The sequence below is a fragment of the Colius striatus genome, chromosome 12, assembly GCF_028858725.1.
Source record: "Colius striatus isolate bColStr4 chromosome 12, bColStr4.1.hap1, whole genome shotgun sequence".
NCBI lineage: Eukaryota > Metazoa > Chordata > Aves > Coliiformes > Coliidae > Colius > Colius striatus.
In genome coordinates this window covers 5,191,384-5,210,667 of record NC_084770.1, presented here as the reverse complement: position 1 = coordinate 5,210,667, position 19,284 = coordinate 5,191,384, and the positions used below count along the sequence as shown (strand labels likewise).

At 37.4% G+C, this 19,284-nt stretch overlaps 1 protein-coding gene across 1 annotated transcript; it reads left to right on the top strand.

Annotated features, from left to right (window-relative positions):
- The first annotated feature begins 1,726 nt into the window (after nt 1-1,726).
- KNG1 (kininogen 1) lies at nt 1,727-18,464 on the top strand. The gene is made up of 10 exons (XM_062006077.1): nt 1,727-1,925; nt 4,821-4,927; nt 5,890-5,974; nt 8,436-8,608; nt 10,241-10,348; nt 12,269-12,350; nt 13,548-13,720; nt 15,161-15,268; nt 16,246-16,335; nt 17,793-18,464. Exons 1-10 carry the CDS (start codon nt 1,727-1,729, stop codon nt 18,462-18,464), a joined length of 1,797 nt encoding a protein of 598 aa, XP_061862061.1.
- The last annotated feature ends 820 nt before the right edge of the window (nt 18,465-19,284 follow it).

The following is a 19,284-nucleotide window of genomic DNA, read 5'->3' as shown; positions in this document are numbered from 1 at the left end:
TAAGAAAACCTGGGAAAATCAGTTTAACCTATTACCAATCTAATCAGAGTAGGATAGCAAGAAATAAGGCCAAATCTTAAATATACCTTCCCCCCACCCTTACCTTTTTCCTGGGCTTAATTTTACTCCTGAATTTCTCTACCTCCTTCTTCACAGTAGAACAGGGTAGGATATGGGGGTTGTGGTCAGATCATCATATTTTTCCTGCTACTCCTTCCTCTACAGGGGAAGGACTCCTCACCTTCTTCCCCTGCTCCACTGTGGGGTCCCTGCCATGGGCTGCAGTTCTTCATGAACTGCTCCAGCATGGGTCCTTTCCCCAGAGTGCAGTCCTTTGGGAACAGGCTGCTCCAGCATATGACCCACAGGGTCACAATTCCTGACAGCAAACCTGTTCCAGCATGGGCTTCTCTTTCCATGGGGCCACAGGTCCTGCTAGGAGCATGCTCCAGTGTGGCCTTTCCATGGAGTTACAGCCTTCTTCGGGCATTCCCTCACTCTGGTATGGGGTCTTCCCCAGACTGTGGGTGAATCTCTGCTTGCCTGTGGCCTCCATGGCTGCAGAGACAGGGCCTCACCATGGACTGCACCACAGGCTGCAGGGAATCTCTGCTCCAGTGCCTAGAGAACCTCCTTCTTCACTGACCTTGGTGATTGCAAGGATGTTGTTCTCATATATTTTAACTTCTCTGGATGATGTTGCCGCTGCATTGGCTTGGCCTTGGCCTGTGGCAGGTCCACCTCGGAGCCAGCTGGCATTGGCTCTATTGGACATGGGGGAAGCTTCTAGCAGCTTCTCACAGAGGCCACCCCTGTGGCCCCCCTGTAGCTAAAACCTTGTCACGCAAACCCAGTGCGGCAAAACACAACTGGAACACTGGAGATGAGGCAATCCCAAGGTGTTCACAAACTCAAAGCAAAGCTATTTGGTGCACAACATGAAACAAACACCAGATGTTCTGAACCAGTTCTAATTCTGGCTCTACCACACAGAGGCAACATTACTTAATCCCTTGTTTTTGGGCATAACTTTTGCTACCTCTAATGATAATAAGCCATTATGAGTATTGACTAATCTATGGTCCAAAGGCAGTCTCCACATAGAGTGTTGGACACTTTCAACAGTAGCATAAAGGACAAGATTTATCAAATGTTATTGAAGAGTTAATTGATATTCAGTGATATGCATCTATCCAAAGTCTCTTTTCCAACATGTTCTGACTTCTCAGAACTATTGCAGTCTGAACACTAAACAGATCTATAAAATCTACAGAGTTGTTGTTCAGAACCAAAACTTCATTGTCACTGTGACCTTCTTGGGTTTTTTACTTATGCCTTCTGAAATGCATTATCATTAGATGTTTAGATGTTAAGAAACGAAGCCAGAAAGCTACAAAAAATCTGCTTTTTCTTTTGCTCAGGGGCCCTCCTGCTTAGCCTAAACGTGTCCCCAGCTGCAGCCATTTAGCCTGTTATCTTGATGGCAGGTGGATAACCTTACTGTCATTCTAGTGACTACACAAAGCTTATTTAGATAAACTCAGAAGTTTATTTGCAGTATAAACAGGGCATGATGAGAACCAACCAACCCCAGCAACCCACTTGTTCTGTTTACTTAGCTACTGCTCCTGAAAAACAGAAGAGGTGGCTAAAACACTGTCAGGCATTCCTTTTCCATTTGGTTTTTGATGAGCTCTCTTGTTCAAGAGATCTTTTCTGTGCAATTATGAAAACTTTCATTGTACTAGCTTTCTGCTGTAGTTTTTTCTCTACTAGAGCTACCCCTGTTCCATTTGAGTTTTTGGACTGTGGTGACCCTGATGTCTTTAAAGCTGTCGACACGGCACTGAAGGAATACAATGGAGGCAGAGCAACTGGTAGTCAATTTGCTCTATATATGGTGATGGAAGCCAAGAGAACTGTAAGTAGATTTTGAGAAAAAAAAAAAAATAGGAATTGTTTATGCACTCTGAATCAGATAATCTCCACCTTCTTCATAAGAGAGCAAGCATGACAGCAAAGTGTCTTCTGAAAATGTTTTAAAAGATCAAAAAAGTTACTTGCACAGTAAAATAGTCATTACCATGACAAGCAGGGATGTATATTATGTTCTCCTCAGTGGAACTACATGTGCTGGTGAATTGCTTATTAATGCAAGGACTAAAGAATAGAAAATTTCTATCATTAATACATTTCATTTACTAGTCTACTCTATTTTCGCATTTCTCTGTTGGGAACTCCGCCCCTTTCCATTTTCAGTGGGGTTTGCAGATCAATGGCAAAACCACATTTACTAAAAAAACCATCTGAGTATTGTCTTGACTTAGGAAGAGTTGGTATCACAAAAAAAGAATGACCAGATCAAATTTGGCAATACTCTGAATAGATTGTTTGTGAATGTTTTTTGATTGACACTAGTCCTGAGTCACAGATCTAGCTAAAAGCACTAGGTGGTATTTTAGTCAAAGCGGGTGACAGCTAAAATTACAGAAGAAAAAAAGAATGAAACATGATCCTTTGACTGGAGTCCTTCTGTATAGCATTAATCTAACAAAAGAGTATTTACTTCTGAGAGGCACACATAGATGATATTACCATAATAATGACAGGCATTACTTTACTTGAAAACAACATTGGTGTTTTTTTGTACTGGATTGGATTTTCAGATATAAAATACAAGAAAAGGAGTGTCAGAGAGAATATTTTGCACTCCAAAATCACAAGACACTTTTATCTAGATATAAATTGACCTCAGAAAGAGGACATGAATTACTAAAGCCCTTACAGTAAAATACCCACATCTCCTGGCACCTAGCCTTTGGGTTTCTTGTTTTCAAACTAAGGAGATTTTAGCATGTAGTGACAAAGACTAAAGTCTGTCAAACCTTTTATACAATTAATATTAAACAAATTAATACTTCCACTATCTTCACTGAACTACACACATCCTTAACAATAGCCAAATACAAATATCTTTATATCAGAGCTGTAACACCACCTTCCCTTTGTTGATGTTCCCAAAGGACAGATATTACTTTCAGTACTTTATCTTGAATAATCTTCTGTTTTTAAGAATACGTATTTATTGCAATTACTATTCATCTTTCCTTCTCTAGATATCCATCTTACCCTTTCTGGAAAGATCTGAGTTGGAAATCAATTATTACTTTGAATAATTATCTGACTATGATGTCAAGTAAAAAACAGAAAAAAGGAATCTGCAGTAGAAATTTCCTCATATTTGATATTCTTTTTCAAAAAAAAGTATAGATTTTACTCATCACCAGTCTCACAATGCTGAGTGCATTAATTAAATAGCTGGTTATTACATATTCATGTACATTCATTATTTATAAGGTAATAAAACATAAAAGCTGACTGATGTAAGACTGAATCTGTCCCCATTAAAGGTGTAGCTGTTCATAATAATAAAAAGTAAACCAACACAAATAACATAGAGAAACTATGCCTCTTCTCATGTATTTTGTTTACAGACTAAGCTGATTTATTGCAGATTTCTAACACTGTAACAGAGAACAGAATTTGGCTCTTTTTAAGTCCACATTCCAGATAGTGTAACCAGATGCAACTCCATAAATGTCCATTTATACCTGCTGAGGATTAAGTCCATTACATTTTAGGGACCCTTTTATCCTGTTTTACAACCTGCAACCATTATACTGGGTACCTCTACACTTCTTCATGGTTGTAGCAATACACAACAGGAATTAAGAGAACATTGAGTATAATTTTGTGTCTACACCAGTGTAAACCCAATATATTCCACCCACATCACCTCAGCTTTGCTCTCTTGGTACCATTAAGGCAAGAACTACCATTTAATTCTCCCAGCAGTATCATTTGAGGATAACCAGTGTACGGCAGCTGCCTGTGTTTGTATTTGAAAACATACACTGGCAGAATGTTTTTAGTGGCTGTAAAAGATTAGGAATTTCTAGCTTCAAATCTCTAAAGGGTGAACCACAAGCCTTGTAGTGTGTTAACATTACTTGTAGGCACAGGCTCGCTACTCAGTTAGGAGAAACTACTCAGCAAGGATAAAATGCCCCTTACTGATTTACCAACACCAGAAACATTTCCACTGGCCTGGCCAAACTTTGATTAATACTTTCTCTGTATTTCACATAGGATTCTTGAGGCTACCTTCATGAGCAGCTCAGTCATTAACGCCTACAGGAAAACCGCAGGCACCACCAAAAGCTGTCTCCAGATCATATGCCCTCCTTGTCCCTTTCTTTGAGTACCCAGGGCAGCTTAAATACCCTGTTACTGTAGAGGGAAGGCAGTTTGGGCACTACCAAGCTGCCTAAGGGTTGCTGGCTGCTGTTTCTGGGCTGCCCATAGAGTTGTACAGAAGGAAAGTAAGACAGGTCTGGGAGAAGGCCAAGACTGAGAGTGAGGGAGTCAGACAGGAGCATAGTTCAAGCTGGTAATTACACTAACAAGCTGCATCCAAAATTTGCTCATTGGGAATATATTTGAGTATAGGTATAAAATATAACCACTTCTTTCTGATTTTTAAACCCTTGGTACTACAAGTTAAAAGACAGGTAGCTGAGCATACCACATCTATTGTATCAACATACTGTGTTTATAGCAAAGGTCTCAGTAATATGATTAGATAATTGTTGAACTATCAAGATATGGGAGACCTTGCATGGAGATCAGCAGCTAATCTGAAACCATATTGTAAAACAGAAGGTAACCAATGGATAGTATTTACCTTTTAAAGCTCTCATCTTTTCACTTGATTTATTACTATGTGAATGATGACATGCACATTGTTTTTATCCAGGCAGCTCCTGACACACAATTCCATGTGAGATATCGAATACGAGAAACCACTTGTGCCATTGAGGAAAACAAACTCTGGCAAGACTGTGACTACAATGTATCTGCACAAGCTGTAAGTGTCCCCTTATAAAAAAGTGCTCTGTACAGAAACATCAGCATAATGACCAGGACTGCAGTTGCCTGAGGAAAAATACAGCACAGAATTTAATTTTCTTAGCTGTGTTGCTTTTGAGAGCTTGTAAGACTAAAGTACAGTACAGAAATGCTTACAACTGTAAAGTTAACCATTAGAATTCTGAGTAATTGTAATCACAATACCAAACATGCACAGAAGGGAACAGTTCAGTGCTTGAAGGTTCATAATAAGTTACATGCACTGTGAGAATGTGAGGGCTCTAAAACTTTCTGTCAAGTATGTATAATGGAAACTTGCGCAACCAAATTGACTTCAGACCTGCACCAACAAAAATGCTGATGTGGAAGACATGATGGCAGAAAATTTACCAGAGCGCTTTTAGCAGTGCAAAGCATGTCTGGCTCATGTTACAAGAGTGCACTTAGTGGAGGTACAACTGGGACATACACAGCATACAGGAACACTGTATGTTTCCAGGGGAAGTCACTGCTGTTTCCCACAGCACGTAATGTGAAGAAAGGGATGATGGTGATAATATTATTTGAATCAATGTGAAATACTGTGGTCATTGCTGTGTATATTATACTAGCAGAGAGGAAATTAGGTAAATACATAATTTATATAGACTTTATGAGGATGTGTTAATTTCCATTATTTTGGCTGTAAATTCTTCAGTTAATTAATATGCATCAATCATGATACAAAGCAACCTTTCAAATGACCTTCTCGGTTCATCACCTGCTCTCCTCAAGATCAACAAAACCATTTGTTTATCAGTAACAAAGCAGGAAATTAGACTTCACTACAAATGTACATGTGAACCTGTTCCTCAAACTCAATTTGCAACTGCCAACTTTGTCCAATAGCTAAAGGAATATATAGCACTGTGTATTTTTCTTCAGTAAACTTAAGGCAAATGTTGTCGTATGTTTTTATAGAAAGTAGGAGAATGCACAGCTCAAGTTCATGTGAAGGATGATGAAAAACCAAGTAATGTTTTGCAAGACTGCAAAATTGTTCCAGGTAAGTAACTTTTTGTGGCAGCAGTCAGCAAGCTTGTTGACAAATAAGATTGGGAAGAAAAAACTATACTGAAACTTATTTTAAAGGTAGGAGCTCCTTGTCATTTTATTCATACATTTATAAGTAATATTCCATAAGCAACTACGTGTTATAACTGCACTGTCAGTGAAGCACTGTAAGTTTTTCATCTTGGGTACAGCACATGCACCTGTAGTAAGCTTCTTAAAACATTGCAGTTATACTAAGTTAATATGAATTTGCTTAAGAACAAAAGCATATCAGTAACTCAGAGAGTACATACAACTTGTCACACTTTTCTGACCTTATTTATTTAAGTATAAAATTGGGACAGAAATTACTAGGAAAAAAAATTACATGGCAAAATTGTACCTTCATTTACTCCAAACAACAACAACAAAAATTACTAAATTGGTTCTGTTTAACTTTACCAAAACAAACATTCACTCCCAACCAAAAAACAACAAAAACCCCATCATTTACAGAACAACAATCTGTCAGTAATGTAATCACGTGAGAGATTGATATGTTTTAGACCTTAACAACAAGCAGCATAACATTTCGTGCCTGTAAGACATTAATATATAACTATTATGTTGAAATAGTAATTTTCTTTATTAGAGACTACATTGTTTTAAAGCTTTGCAACCAAGATCTCTATATGCCTATGCCTAGTGTTCATTTAAGCTAATTTAAAAATACCCATCTAACTGGTACCAGGGAGCTAAGTGCATATTAAGCACAGAAATTTTTACCACGATTTCTGAGATGTTGGGCAACTTATCTCTGTTCTTTATTCCTATTTATCTTATTCAAAGCTTGGATGGCTACATTTATGCCCAGTGTCCTTCCAGGAACTGCAGCACACAGAAAATCCATGTTGTGCAGAGTAAACACTGGTTTGGTTTAGAAGTATTTGTAGAGCAATGGTGACATCTAGTTGCCAGTAAAAGGTGTATGAATATGACAGAGAATTCTTGGGAAATTTGCATTTAAATTTTTGCTTAGAAAGCTAAGAAAATCCCCCATATATTAATCATGTATTCATCCTAAGAAGCTCATCACTTGTTACCAGTTGTAGTAACTATGAAAAAAAGAATACACATTTGTTCAGCACTTAGGAAGTGCTGAGGCTGTAGTCAGTTTACAACTCAGTGTGCTGTTGGTTTACTACCTCCTTTGTGATTACCTCTGATTACAATCACATTTTTCTGTAATATGTATATCATAGAATGGTAGGGTTGGAAGGGACCACTAGATATTATCTAGTTCAACACCCCTGCAGAAGCAGGTTCACCTAGATCAGGTCTCACAGGAACTATTTGTCATTACTGAACGATGCTAGAAATACAAAGGTACAGACTTTGTTGAAGCACCTCTTGGAAAGCCAAGACTAAACAGTATTGCTCACACTGAGATTTTCCAAATGTACAGAGAAGACAAACCAAATCCAAAAGACTCAAAGAGAAAGAGTGAAACAATGGACCCTAACTGGTGATAGATTTCCCCACCATGTTAGGTACCATACTGTTCAGTCTTCTTGGTGGAGATGTTTGATCGTGCTGACCCTGGACTGCTTTCCTGGCTGACACAAGCTGGCATAACTCCATTAAAGCCAGTTTATGCCAGCTGAGAATCAGGCACACATATTTTACTTCAATTCCACAGAGGCCACATATTGTCCCACTTTCATTCTCAAGCTCACTGAATCGTGAAATTAATTTATGTACTGAACTATATAATTAATTTATGAAAATCCAATCCATGATTACGAGGAAGGAAAGAGAGTTAATAGGATTAGTAGTAGGAAACAGAAGTTTGAGCATCCCTGTCAAGCTTGTCTGTCCGGTTGGTTAAGCCTGAAGGTAACATCAAGTGGTAAGTGGCAGACACAGTGGCTAGTAGGGGAAGTTCAAACAACACAGCAGTAGAACAGTTCATCTACAGTCCCTAAGGAACTCAGAGTCAGAGTAGTTAACATTGTTGAGCCAAATACTTCTGTCAAAGTCCCCATTCTGAAACATGGTGAGACAGTAAGCAGCTGCACACAGTGGGTGAACTCATCTCCTAAGTTGTGGTCTCCACTGGCACTCCTCTGACTGAATGAGGGATGGCCCTTCCTTAGTGGTGTCAAACCTACATGCAAGATTTATCAGCTATTCAGTCACTCCTGAACTCACTCCTCTCTATGAAATTTGTTGCTGAAACTGTGCATGGATCCAAATGTGGCCCCTACCACCACAAACCAAAGCATGTTTCTAAATACAATGAATGTCTTTGCAGGCCCTGAAATGGAAATGTAGGTTTTGCTGATCATTCCAATTAAAAGCAAGAAAGGTTCTTTCTCAGTGAACCTTTTCTCTCAATCCCAGATAGGAAAAATTAAAACCTGAAGCTGTTTTACATGAAGCTCTATAATTTTGTTTGTTTGTTTCTTTTCCAGTCGTGTCAACAGTAAGAATTACTGATGCTTCCTGCCTTGGATGCTACTATCCCATATCAAGTGACAGTTTAGAAGTGTCAGAAATTCTGAGAAAAGCCATTCAAAACTTTAACTCTCATAGTAAGGAACCAGCCCTTTTTAAGCTCGTGGAAATAAAAAAAGCTAAAAGACAGGTTTGTGTATGATTTTACTAAATTTTACCCAAAAAATCCCCAAGCCAGGTACTTTTGTTGTTTTATGTACCTCTTTATCATTTTAAGGTGGTTTATATTTAATGATAAAAATATATAAAAGGCATATAGAGTGTAGACCCTGTAAACAACCTTCTTCATTTTTAAGGAACCATAAATGGTTACCTACTGGATTTTCAGAGCTGTTGACAAAACTGATAGTTCACATATCTTTTTCCTATATCTACACTTGCATCTAACCAGTGATTAGTACCAGTTTATTTCAATTCAGTGCTGACACAGGCATCTTGTGTCATCTCAGATGCTCTTGGGTATTCTACTTGGCCTCTTCCTGAAGCTCCAGTAGGAGCAGATCTCTCCTAGATTCTGTGCCAAAACTGCCAGCCTGCACAGATGTCTCATATACTCTGCTGCCTCTCAAACAGCAGCAGGCATCTCTGTTTTTGCAATGCGATAGGATTCACATGTCAGCAGCTGCTACACGCTACAGGATGTGTGGACCTCATGTAGGAAAAATGGATAAGAAAAACAAAAAGCCAGCATGTCACTTGGTGAAAGATTTCTGCACACAGGAATATCTGCTCTCCAAGAAAGGGCTGCTCAGGCCACAGAAATACCCCGTCATCTGATATTCTATGCAACAATAGAAAAGTTCTCCTGTGATATTGCTAGAAAGTAAAGTTTCTTACTTTGAAGTTTCTTATTTACCTCACCAAAAAGTGTCTTCTGGTCTCGTCAATTTGACTCATGATTTAATTCACACTGTCCTCTTTTTATTTACTGATGGCAATGATCCTCTTTGCTGAAAGCTTACACAATATTGAAGCCACATGACAAAATGTAACAGGTAAACTGCAGTCCAGCAGCTGGAAAGAGAACCATCATGTCACTTCTGGTCAACAGAGACTAGTTAGAGCTCTCCACTTAACTGATTTACATTGGAAAGTTCCCATAGTTGAGACTTATTTCCCCTTTTTAATCCACTTGATCTAAGACTGACAGGCAGAGATGTCACATGTGAGAAGCAGTAGCAGCAGTGGAAAAAACTCATCTCTTTCTTGGAGAGAAAGTGAAACAAAGGGTCTCAAATCTGGACAAAACAGCAGGTGGGGGAAGATAAAGCCCAAGGCAGATACAAGTAGATAGGTGATAAATGCAGGACATTCAATAACAAACTATGCCAGCAGTATAAAGTTACATTATTCAGACACTGTTTTGCTATGTCCTGTGCTGAAGAACATGGGACTTGCCAAGCTGTATTAGCATAGTCATCTATCTAGACCAACTTCCTGCCACTGGGAGTAATAAGTAACAGATACTTTGGAGGAAGGTGCAAGAAACCAAGCATTATGAGGCTGCAGGCTTGCCAGGAGAAGTGGAATTCAAATACAAAACTCACTTCTAATACATGAATGACTTAATTTATTTTTTGTGGCACAAGGTCAAGACTTTTTTGATGTCCATGAATACTCTGTGGTTCAATGACTGCAGAGTGATTTGATGGATGGAAGGCACTCAAAGAGCAGTTTTGCTTTCTTTGTTAATCACATTTAATAGTTTAACTTCCAAGTTTGTATTGGTTTACATAATGTATCTACAAAATATCTGTTCCAGGTGGTAGCTGGATGGAATTACTCAATTAAATATGCAATTGAGGAGACTAATTGCTCCAAAGACCATTTTCAAGATTTAACTCCTGAGTGCAAACCCACTTCTAGAGGTGTAAGTAATCTTCAAAATCTGTTTATCAAAAAAAATCATACCAACACAAATCATTGAAGTCTGACCCAAGAACATATTTACAGTCTTGCTTCAATTTGTGAATGAATTTTAAAGTCAAGCCTATAGATAACTGTCTACTTATGCAATGAGAACATCCTTATCTTCTCCTGAATCGGCAACTAAGATGACTACTGAAATGTTTACACATTACTCCCTAGAATCTAAACAGTCTCACCTAAATGACAAACTTCTTAAGACATACTTTCTAAGAAAAATTCATAGCTAACATTACCTCTATCACAGTCTAAACAAGAGAGCTTCGAATGAAATTTGTTAACAAACATACATACTCTAGCTAAACAATGCTGGAAAAACAGGTACTTCCTTGACTTCTCTGGCCTCAAACAAAATTAACTGCACCAAAAATAAAAGGCTAGTCTCTCAACCAGCCTCCCTGAACCAGCTCACCTTGAGGCCAGACAAATATTTCTGCAAGAATCAGGCAGAGGGTAGAAACATAGAGCCATAGTGAGCAATGGTGGTAAAGGGGAGGAGAGGAACTGCAGAAGTCTTGACTCGCAACAGTATCAGCTATTGTGCAAGGTGCTGTGAAGTGTGATGTTCAAGAGTCTCTCTTGGTCAAAAATTACTCCTTGGATGTCTCAAGAATGTTTCAGAAGCTTTGATCAAAAAAGGGAAAAAATGACAACACTGTGGTAGATAATAGGACAGTGAGAACCAGAATAGCTGAAGCAAATCTCTCCATTGCCTACACTGGCTCTTAAATCTCAAGTTGATTCTCATAGTGCTTTGATTGCACAGGGTTTGTGGAACTGGATCTTTACCACTTGTCCCATGAACTGTTAAGCAGCATTGTTAATCGGTTATCAACAGATACTACTAGAATATGATATTCCAAGAATATTGCATATCTTGGAATGTCCAAATTGCGTGGAAATTATTTCATACCTTTATTTGTCTCTAGACCATTCATTTTGAAATGAGAAGATCAGAATTGCATCCTGTATTTAACATGCATGTGAACCACAGAGCTACAGAGGAGCACAGTGTAATTCTCTCTAACCTGGATAATAAGCCTCAGCATTATTTTTTTTTCCTGAACCCCTACTAAGCAGATTTTTTTATGGATGACACAAGTATCTGTCATAGCCCTTAGATCTTGATCCTGAATTGTAACAGTCCTCATATTCTACAATTGTTTCGTTTCCTTTGGAGTTTTTTGATGAGGTACCTACAGTGACTTTTTTGAAAATCTACATATACTTTATCAACAGATCTCTTTACCCACTGTTGTTGGTGCTTTTGAAGAACTTTGGCAAATCTGCAAAATGTGACTTCTGTTTACAACAAAAGCCTGAGTCTCTCCTTGTTGTATTCTTGCTAATCACTTGAATGACACAGGCATCAGTTTTATGGGTCTATAACCTTTTTAAACCAGAACAGGATCAACATCTGCTCTCTTCCAGCCCTAAGATGTCAAGGCAATTTTAAGCAAGTCATCTACCACAGTTCCTTTAGAACACCTGAGTAAATACAAGAAACTCAGTAATGTTTGCTTTGTTAATTGCATAATCTTCTTTTTGGTCTTTACAGTTTGAGACAGAAATTCCAGTGAGTTCTCCATAAAATAGGATTCTGACTTGTAAACCTCCCCCCATTTCCTCCTATAATGAACACATACAAATAGGTCATTTAGCTTCTCTTTTAAGTTTTTATTTTCTCCTTATGAATCCTGATAATTTATTGATTCTGTAGACTGTCAGCCTTCTTGCTCCCAGTATATTGAAAGAAAGATGGTATTAGTAGTAGGATGGGTTTAGTGTTTTAGCAGGAAGGTATTAAGGTGTGAGCTTACTGTTTACTTCTAAATAATGAGCTGTTTTGGATTTTTCACTCTAGCACGTAGGTGAATGTGATACCAAAGCATTTGAAAATCTTCATGGGCAGATCTTGGATATTGCAAGTCAATGCAAGCTGTCAGGTATGTTGTAGGCATAATCAATTCTTAAAGTTGTGCAATTTTAAGCTTTTTTAAAAAAACAATTGTAAAAAAAAAAGACAAAATAAAAATTCAAGAGATTAAAACAGGTAATATCAAGAGAAAGTAATTTTTCTGGGACCAAAAAAAAGAGCTCTATCTCTTAATGAAATATTACCACAGGCTTTTTTACTTCCTGCATATGAAATATTTGTAGCTGAAAGTTACATTTCATCATTTATATACTACTCTGTTCCTATGACATAAGTTGCTTGCCAACTGTCATTTGAAGAGTAAGAGATAGAAAGAGTGTAACTGTCCCACAAAAAGTAGAAAGAGTGTAAATGTCCCACAAAAAAGTAGAGAGTGTAACTGTCCCACAAAAAAGTAGAGAGTGTAACTGTCCCACAAAAAGTAGTTCTTTTTCAGCCACAATAAAAGCAAGTTAATATAATTTTGTTTAGATAAGTAACTTCTAACTTTCCAAAGAGCTCCAATGCATTCTTTTGAAAGGCAAAGGAACTGAGAGCTTTAAGATTTTGTTCAAAATGGATAATTCACCCATTGATGCTGCCATTGTTTATTTCATATTGCATGCCTATACTTACATTTGATATGTTAGAGGCTTTGTTTTTTCCCTCCAGTAAATAAAATGCTTAGAATTTAAGTCCATTACAGTCAAACTCTCAAATTGTTTTCTTATTGCTACTTTTATCCTCCAGCCATCTGTTTGGACATGGATTATCACAGCTGCAGAGCTTGAGAACAGCGAGTACAGTACTACTCCATGTACTAAGTGCTGCATTCTCATTCAGACTTGTTTGTCTCCAGTAAATGATATTCTTCAATACATTCATTCATTGCCAATAACCTCTTGTTTCACTCCATTTAGGTCCTTCCATATGTGTAGATGTTCCCTTTCTTTACTTGCTAGCTGCTTGCAATTGTGACACACAATTCTTGTTTCTATGAGAAAAATATTGTTGTGTCCAATGTGACATGAGGTGCTGATGCAGTGCTCTTCTAGATAACCAAGATATGATAAAGCTGATCATATAAAACTCAAAGATATTTTGGTTTCATTTGATAGACCCAAATATGAAGCATTCTAGAAGCCAAGGCTTTATAACTGCTTTTACCAGTCCTTTTCCATGTTGAATCTTTTGTTACTTAGATCTGAAAACTATTGGTTTCTTTCAGTTGCTGACACAACTGCTAACATTCCTGCCAGCTGCCCTGGTTGTCCACAGGTTATCCCAAATGACAGTCCAGAACTGAAGGAACTACTGAAGGTTTCTATGGAGAAGTATAATTCAGAGAGCAACAATGATATCTACTATAAAGGCGGAGAAATAGAAGCAGCAACAGTTCAGGTTGGGATATACCAGATGAGGAACAGTCAAAGTATTATTAATCTGAGCTGAATATTAGCTAAAGATTGTATCTACATGTGAAATAATGGTTTTTTTCTAAGTGTTAATACACGTGGTAAATGAAATATTTATGCAAATTTTCTTGCAAAACTGTATCCATCTTGGCTTGCATTCAGAAGCTATTTAAAAATCTCCCACCTCTTGATTTTTAGAATATTTTTCTTAAACAACATGATTTTAAAAGGATGGGGAAAAGATTGACTCAGGGTATATCTAACTTCTGTATATCTACACCACTTTTTACCAGCCTATACCTTGGCCTTTTAAATAACAAAAGTAGAAATTACTCACTTGATCCACCACAGCAATACTCTGTTATTTTAAGCAATGTCCACCCTACAGTAGCTGTAAGCTTCAAGAAATGGGGCTTCCCAATTTACTTTAAAGATATGTTGATTTATTTACTGATTCTGCTGCTCATAATACTGCAGCTAGATTCACAAGAGAACATCTGTGCATAATGTAAGATATACAGATAAATACAACTGAATAAGAAGAACGAGGAATCAAGTGGATAATATTGGTCAGAATTTGCATTTTCCTTGTTTACTGTTCCAACATATCAAAACAAATGTTTAGGACAGAATTGAAAATAAGATAGTGGAGTAGTTAAAAATATTTTGACAGCAACTTCTTCTGAGTATGGAGTACCACTAGAGAAGGCACTAAAAGCAAGTGAGAGTTTTTCTGAATAGCTCCCTTTATCTTACCAGAAATGTCTGGGCTTTTTAGTCTTTCAAACTCTTTTTTTTCCTCTTTCTCACTTCTTATATCATGATTGATATTAGCACACATACATTTTTAAAATAAGGCTTAAAAGACACAGAATTTCTTGTTTTGCCTGCTGTCTCTGAAGCAAGATATATTATCTTGGGCTCTGTAAAAAACAGTAAGAGAACTCGTACCAGGCACATTCTTGAACCCATGCAGTTTCTCTCCTTAATGCATTTGGCAAATACGTTCATTTTCATCTGAGCTTGTTCATCACATGCTTCATTTTACCCACATTCCACTTTTCTTACATCATATTTGGCTCTCTACAGCAGTGTCTCTAATGATTTCGTTTGTTATTAATGAAATTACTACAGTCATCCAATAAAACAAAGCCAAAATTGTGGCCCTGAGTTTATTCCGACCTTTCTGTTTCCTTCAATTTCACTGCTGCAGTTTTTGAGAATGGGAACTGGAGTAAATAAGCAAGTTGATTAGAAGCAGATAGCTTTACTGCCAAATATTTTAATCTTGTTCTTAACATATGTTGTCCCAGTGGTCAGGAATTATAGAATATAAGTAGTATGGGCTTGTAGAAAAACCTCTTTCCTGTGAACACTTTTCAATAAAATGCCTTTACTACAGAAAGCTTTCTTGTTAATTTTTCAGGTGGTTGCAGGAAAAAACTACCATTTAACATTTACAATCCACAAGACAAACTGCTCAAAGGAAGACTTCAAAAAGCTTAATGAAGGCTGTGAAGCCCTATCACAAAGCGTAAGTAACGATACTCTCAACTGTAATGCTGTTAATAGGCAAATTAATTTGGACCAGAAATTGTGAACACTTAAGTAAAAATCGCATCCTAAGCTCTGTTACCTCTGTCAGTAAACTTTTGCTTCAAGGAGGATACCTCTCACTGTTTGTAATCCAAGCCAGTGACAATGTCAGTAAAATATGAAGCTTAAACTCAGTCACTCCAACTGCAGGATCAGTGCTCACTGCAAAGCAAAAGGAACATTCTTCTGATAATAATGAATCAAAGAAAGGAGGGGAGGAGGCTGCTGCAAAATGAAATAACTGCAAAACTCCTGACCCTGTGAACCTGCAACTAAAGAAAACATGAGATTTTAGTGTTACTGGTGTGCAAAGGAATGATATTTCTGGAGTGCATACCGCTGGGAAATATTGAGAAATACTGGGAAAATGTGTTCCAGACACTGGAAAGTAATGCTGACAGGGCCAGGAACCATTGGCAAGGGAGTAGTTGGGAAAGAAAGGTTTTATTTCCCTTCTCCCACTACATGAACAGCCCTTACCTGTGACATCTTAAAATCTGTTAGTGCAGGAGGCACTAAAAGAAAAAAAAATGCCTTTCTCTCTATCTCGAGATCCAATTTTTAGTAGGAGAAATACCAGCAATGAACGATATTTCTTAGGAACATCAAGAAGATTAAACAGTGCTTCAGAAGTGCTGGAGATGAAAAATCTAATTTTTCAATACACAATCTTCAATCCAAAGTTGCACTAAAGTGTTCACACAGGCATACTATAACCCGAAACAGCTAAGCAGTGATGTGTCCCAATACAGAAATCTCCATCACTAAGATGATCTTTAAAAGTATTTGCATAAAATTCCAAGTATATTTGCATTTACAAGTATTATTAAGAAGTCACAATTTTCTCACAGCATGACTTTCTTCCTTTGTGTCTGATGTTTTGCCTTACTGTGTTGATTTTTGTTTTGTTAACAGGCACCATTGCAATGTGAAGCAGATATTCATGTGATCCCATGGGAGAATAAAATCTCTCCCCGGGTGAACTGCTCTGTAGGACGGTCAATGGTATGATTCCTCTTCATTATCTACCCTCATAGGTAGAGATCAGAACAAAGGCAGTTGTTACATTTTTTCTCCGTTCCAAATCATCCCATATTTTTTACTAGAAATAAAGGAATCCATAGTTCTTTGAACAAACTCAGTGATGTCACACTCCTTCCTCTCACCCTCTAACCTCAGAAAATTGTTGCATCAAAGTCAGTTTCAGCATAGAGTGAGGCATTGGACAGCACAGTGATCACAGAGGTACAAAGGCTACAGGGTGCAGAGAACATTCTGCCAGCTGATCACTCCTTTGCGTTATCAGTTAAACTCTGAAGTATCCATCCCAGTCATCTCCTTTGAATTATTCTTCATACTATGTTTAATAATTGAGACAAAAAATGGATTTTTCAACTCAGTAATTATCAACTCAGTAATTATAGCCTACAGATTTCAAAAGCATCTGGGTATCTTTTCATGTTAGCTGAGTAGCAGATCTCCTGTTATGAGTTGCCAATCTCTGTAGGAAGATACTTTGATTTCCTTCCTTATCAGCTTCACAATTAACTAGCCCTCAACATGGGTCAGATTAAAACCTTTCTGATAATAAAAAAGTATTTACATTCCATTCTGAAATTTTCAGTTAATAAATGGACTCCCATCCTCCTCAATGAAGAAGACACACTGAATAAAGTGAGATTGATTAACTTATATTCAGAATCAATAACTTTGCTGTGCTCAGCACTTTCATAACTACCTATCAGTTCATTATGTATCAACTAATAAATGTCTCTCTTTTTTGTTTTCATTACAATATGTATTCACATCAACTTCCAAATTCACCTCCATCCCAAACAACTTTGGTGGACAGAAACGAGACTCACGTTGGGGAGTGACTGTACACCATGCATTCAGTCTTTGTCTTGCAGCTGAACAGTGATGAGGAAACAGAGATCATTAAAATCCAATGAAGTGTTTAATATTTTCAGCTTTAACTTTCTAACCAGTCTTGTAACATGCATATGTAAAATCTAGAAACAAAAAATTGAATGGTTACATTTCATATAATAAAACCACCCAGATCTTTTGGATATTCTGGTATTGAGGCTACTCAGGGATGTGTTTTCTTTTAGCATAAATTGGTCTTATATGTCAGAATGTTTTAGTCTAACAAGCACAGAGACATTTAGTCCTAGAAATCAGCCATACTGTTCATAAATTTAAACCAGTTTTCCTCTCTGTAGTATCATTCCCATGTTAAACTGGAAGAATTACAGTGATACATAAATTGTTCTTTTACATATAACTGCTAAAATACTCTGGAGTTATTTTGGAGGATAATTATTTAATTCACTTAAAAAATCTGATATTTTTGCTAAATGACTCACGTACTGCAACAAGCCAACCTTTGAATTTCCCAAATCTGAAGCTATCGTTTTCACTCATGTAACAAATCTACCTATTATTGCAATGTTTTTCAGGATGTACTTCTAAGAAGACCTCCTGGATTCACACCTTTCCGAAGCTTTGCTGTGCAAGTGCAGCCAATTAAAAATGAAGAAGAAAGGCAAAGGCCTGATGAAGAAACGAGAAGAGATGGTGGACAGGAACCAGAAGGTGAAGGTGAATCTGAACATAAATATAGACATGAAAAGGGGCATAAACATGGGCATGGATATAAAAAGGATAATAAGTGTGACAAAAGGCATAGACACGAAGTTGGTTGTGGGCATAGAGCTGGCCATGGGTGTGGACATAAAAAGCACTGTAAGAATGGTAAACATAAACATCCAAGCCCTAAATCTTCTGAGGAATCTAATGAGAGAGGTTTTTATCAAAATAAAACCCTCCAATCATCTAGTGCTGAAACAGCACCAGAGGCAGTTGATCCAGGGGTTACAAGAAAGGAAACCAGTACATCTGCAGAACCACTAATTCTTCCTGATGCTTCTTTATTTAATGGGTTGCCAATTCACACAGAATCTCCTCGCCCAAGATGTCCTGGAAAACCATGGAAACAAATTACAGACCCTTCAGCTACTCCTAACTTTCCCAGAGAATTCACAAATGAGGATCTCTTGCCTTCTGCAGCAACAGAAAGCTCAACACCTCTCCAAACCAAAGACCTTGACCTCTCAGACGCTGTACTATAATTCAAATATTACAGGATCCTTTTCAGAATTATATGTAGAAAAATGAGAAAATACTGCCTTTTGAAATGTATAAAATGGGAACAGATAGAAGTTTCTATTGTGTTAAATAAGATACACAAGTGGGTCACAAGTGCTTCTGTGGGTTTAAGATATGGCAATAATCTGTATCTGCATATATTTATAAAGATGTAAATCAGGCAATGGCATCAATGATTTAGAAATGGTCTAGTAAAGCAACCAGCCAAGCTAATAGCCTTCTGCTGCAGAAGTATAAACTGCATCTCATCTGTCTCAAGTTGCTATAAGCACAAAGTGAATCACTGCATCAAATCTCACTGAATTATGGCACAAAGAATTTTGCAGATTACATGAAGAACCTCAGTCAAATATGGTAAGAGAAAAGCCAGTACAGATTGAGGATGCCTCTTCTTAGATATCTGAAATAATAGTTCTCTAATTTACTGGAATGAATCTTAAAAAAAAAAAAAAAATAAAGAAACCTGTTTTACTCGTCAATGTCTTTAAACAAGTTAATACTACCACTAGTCCATCACTAGCAGGTTGTTCTGGTGAATGAGATAACAGGGACAGCTAAGAGAATCCTAAATAAATCAGCTTTATTCCTCATGCATTTTATGTTAACTGCACAGTAGAGGGACTATGATTGAGGTATATTTATGTGGCAGAGGTGCACAAATATTACAGATCAGATGATAAAATTGCAAACACTTGAGTTACCCAGGACAGAAAACTCAGTCCAGTCTCTAACTTATGCACAACTTAATAACAGAAGAAGGCAGATAAATTTTGTGTGTCTTTC

Excerpts from the sequence above, each read along its gene's own strand:
- KNG1 (XM_062006077.1), top strand. The coding sequence starts at position 1,727 with ATGAAAACTTTCATTGTACTAGCTTTCTGCTGTAGTTTTTTCTCTACT. Across the intron at positions 4,928-5,889 it reads ACAATGTATCTGCACAAGCT|AAAGTAGGAGAATGCACAGC; the intron begins GTAAGTGTCCCC and ends ATGTTTTTATAG. Across the intron at positions 15,269-16,245 it reads GTGAAGCCCTATCACAAAGC|GCACCATTGCAATGTGAAGC; the intron begins GTAAGTAACGAT and ends TTTTGTTAACAG.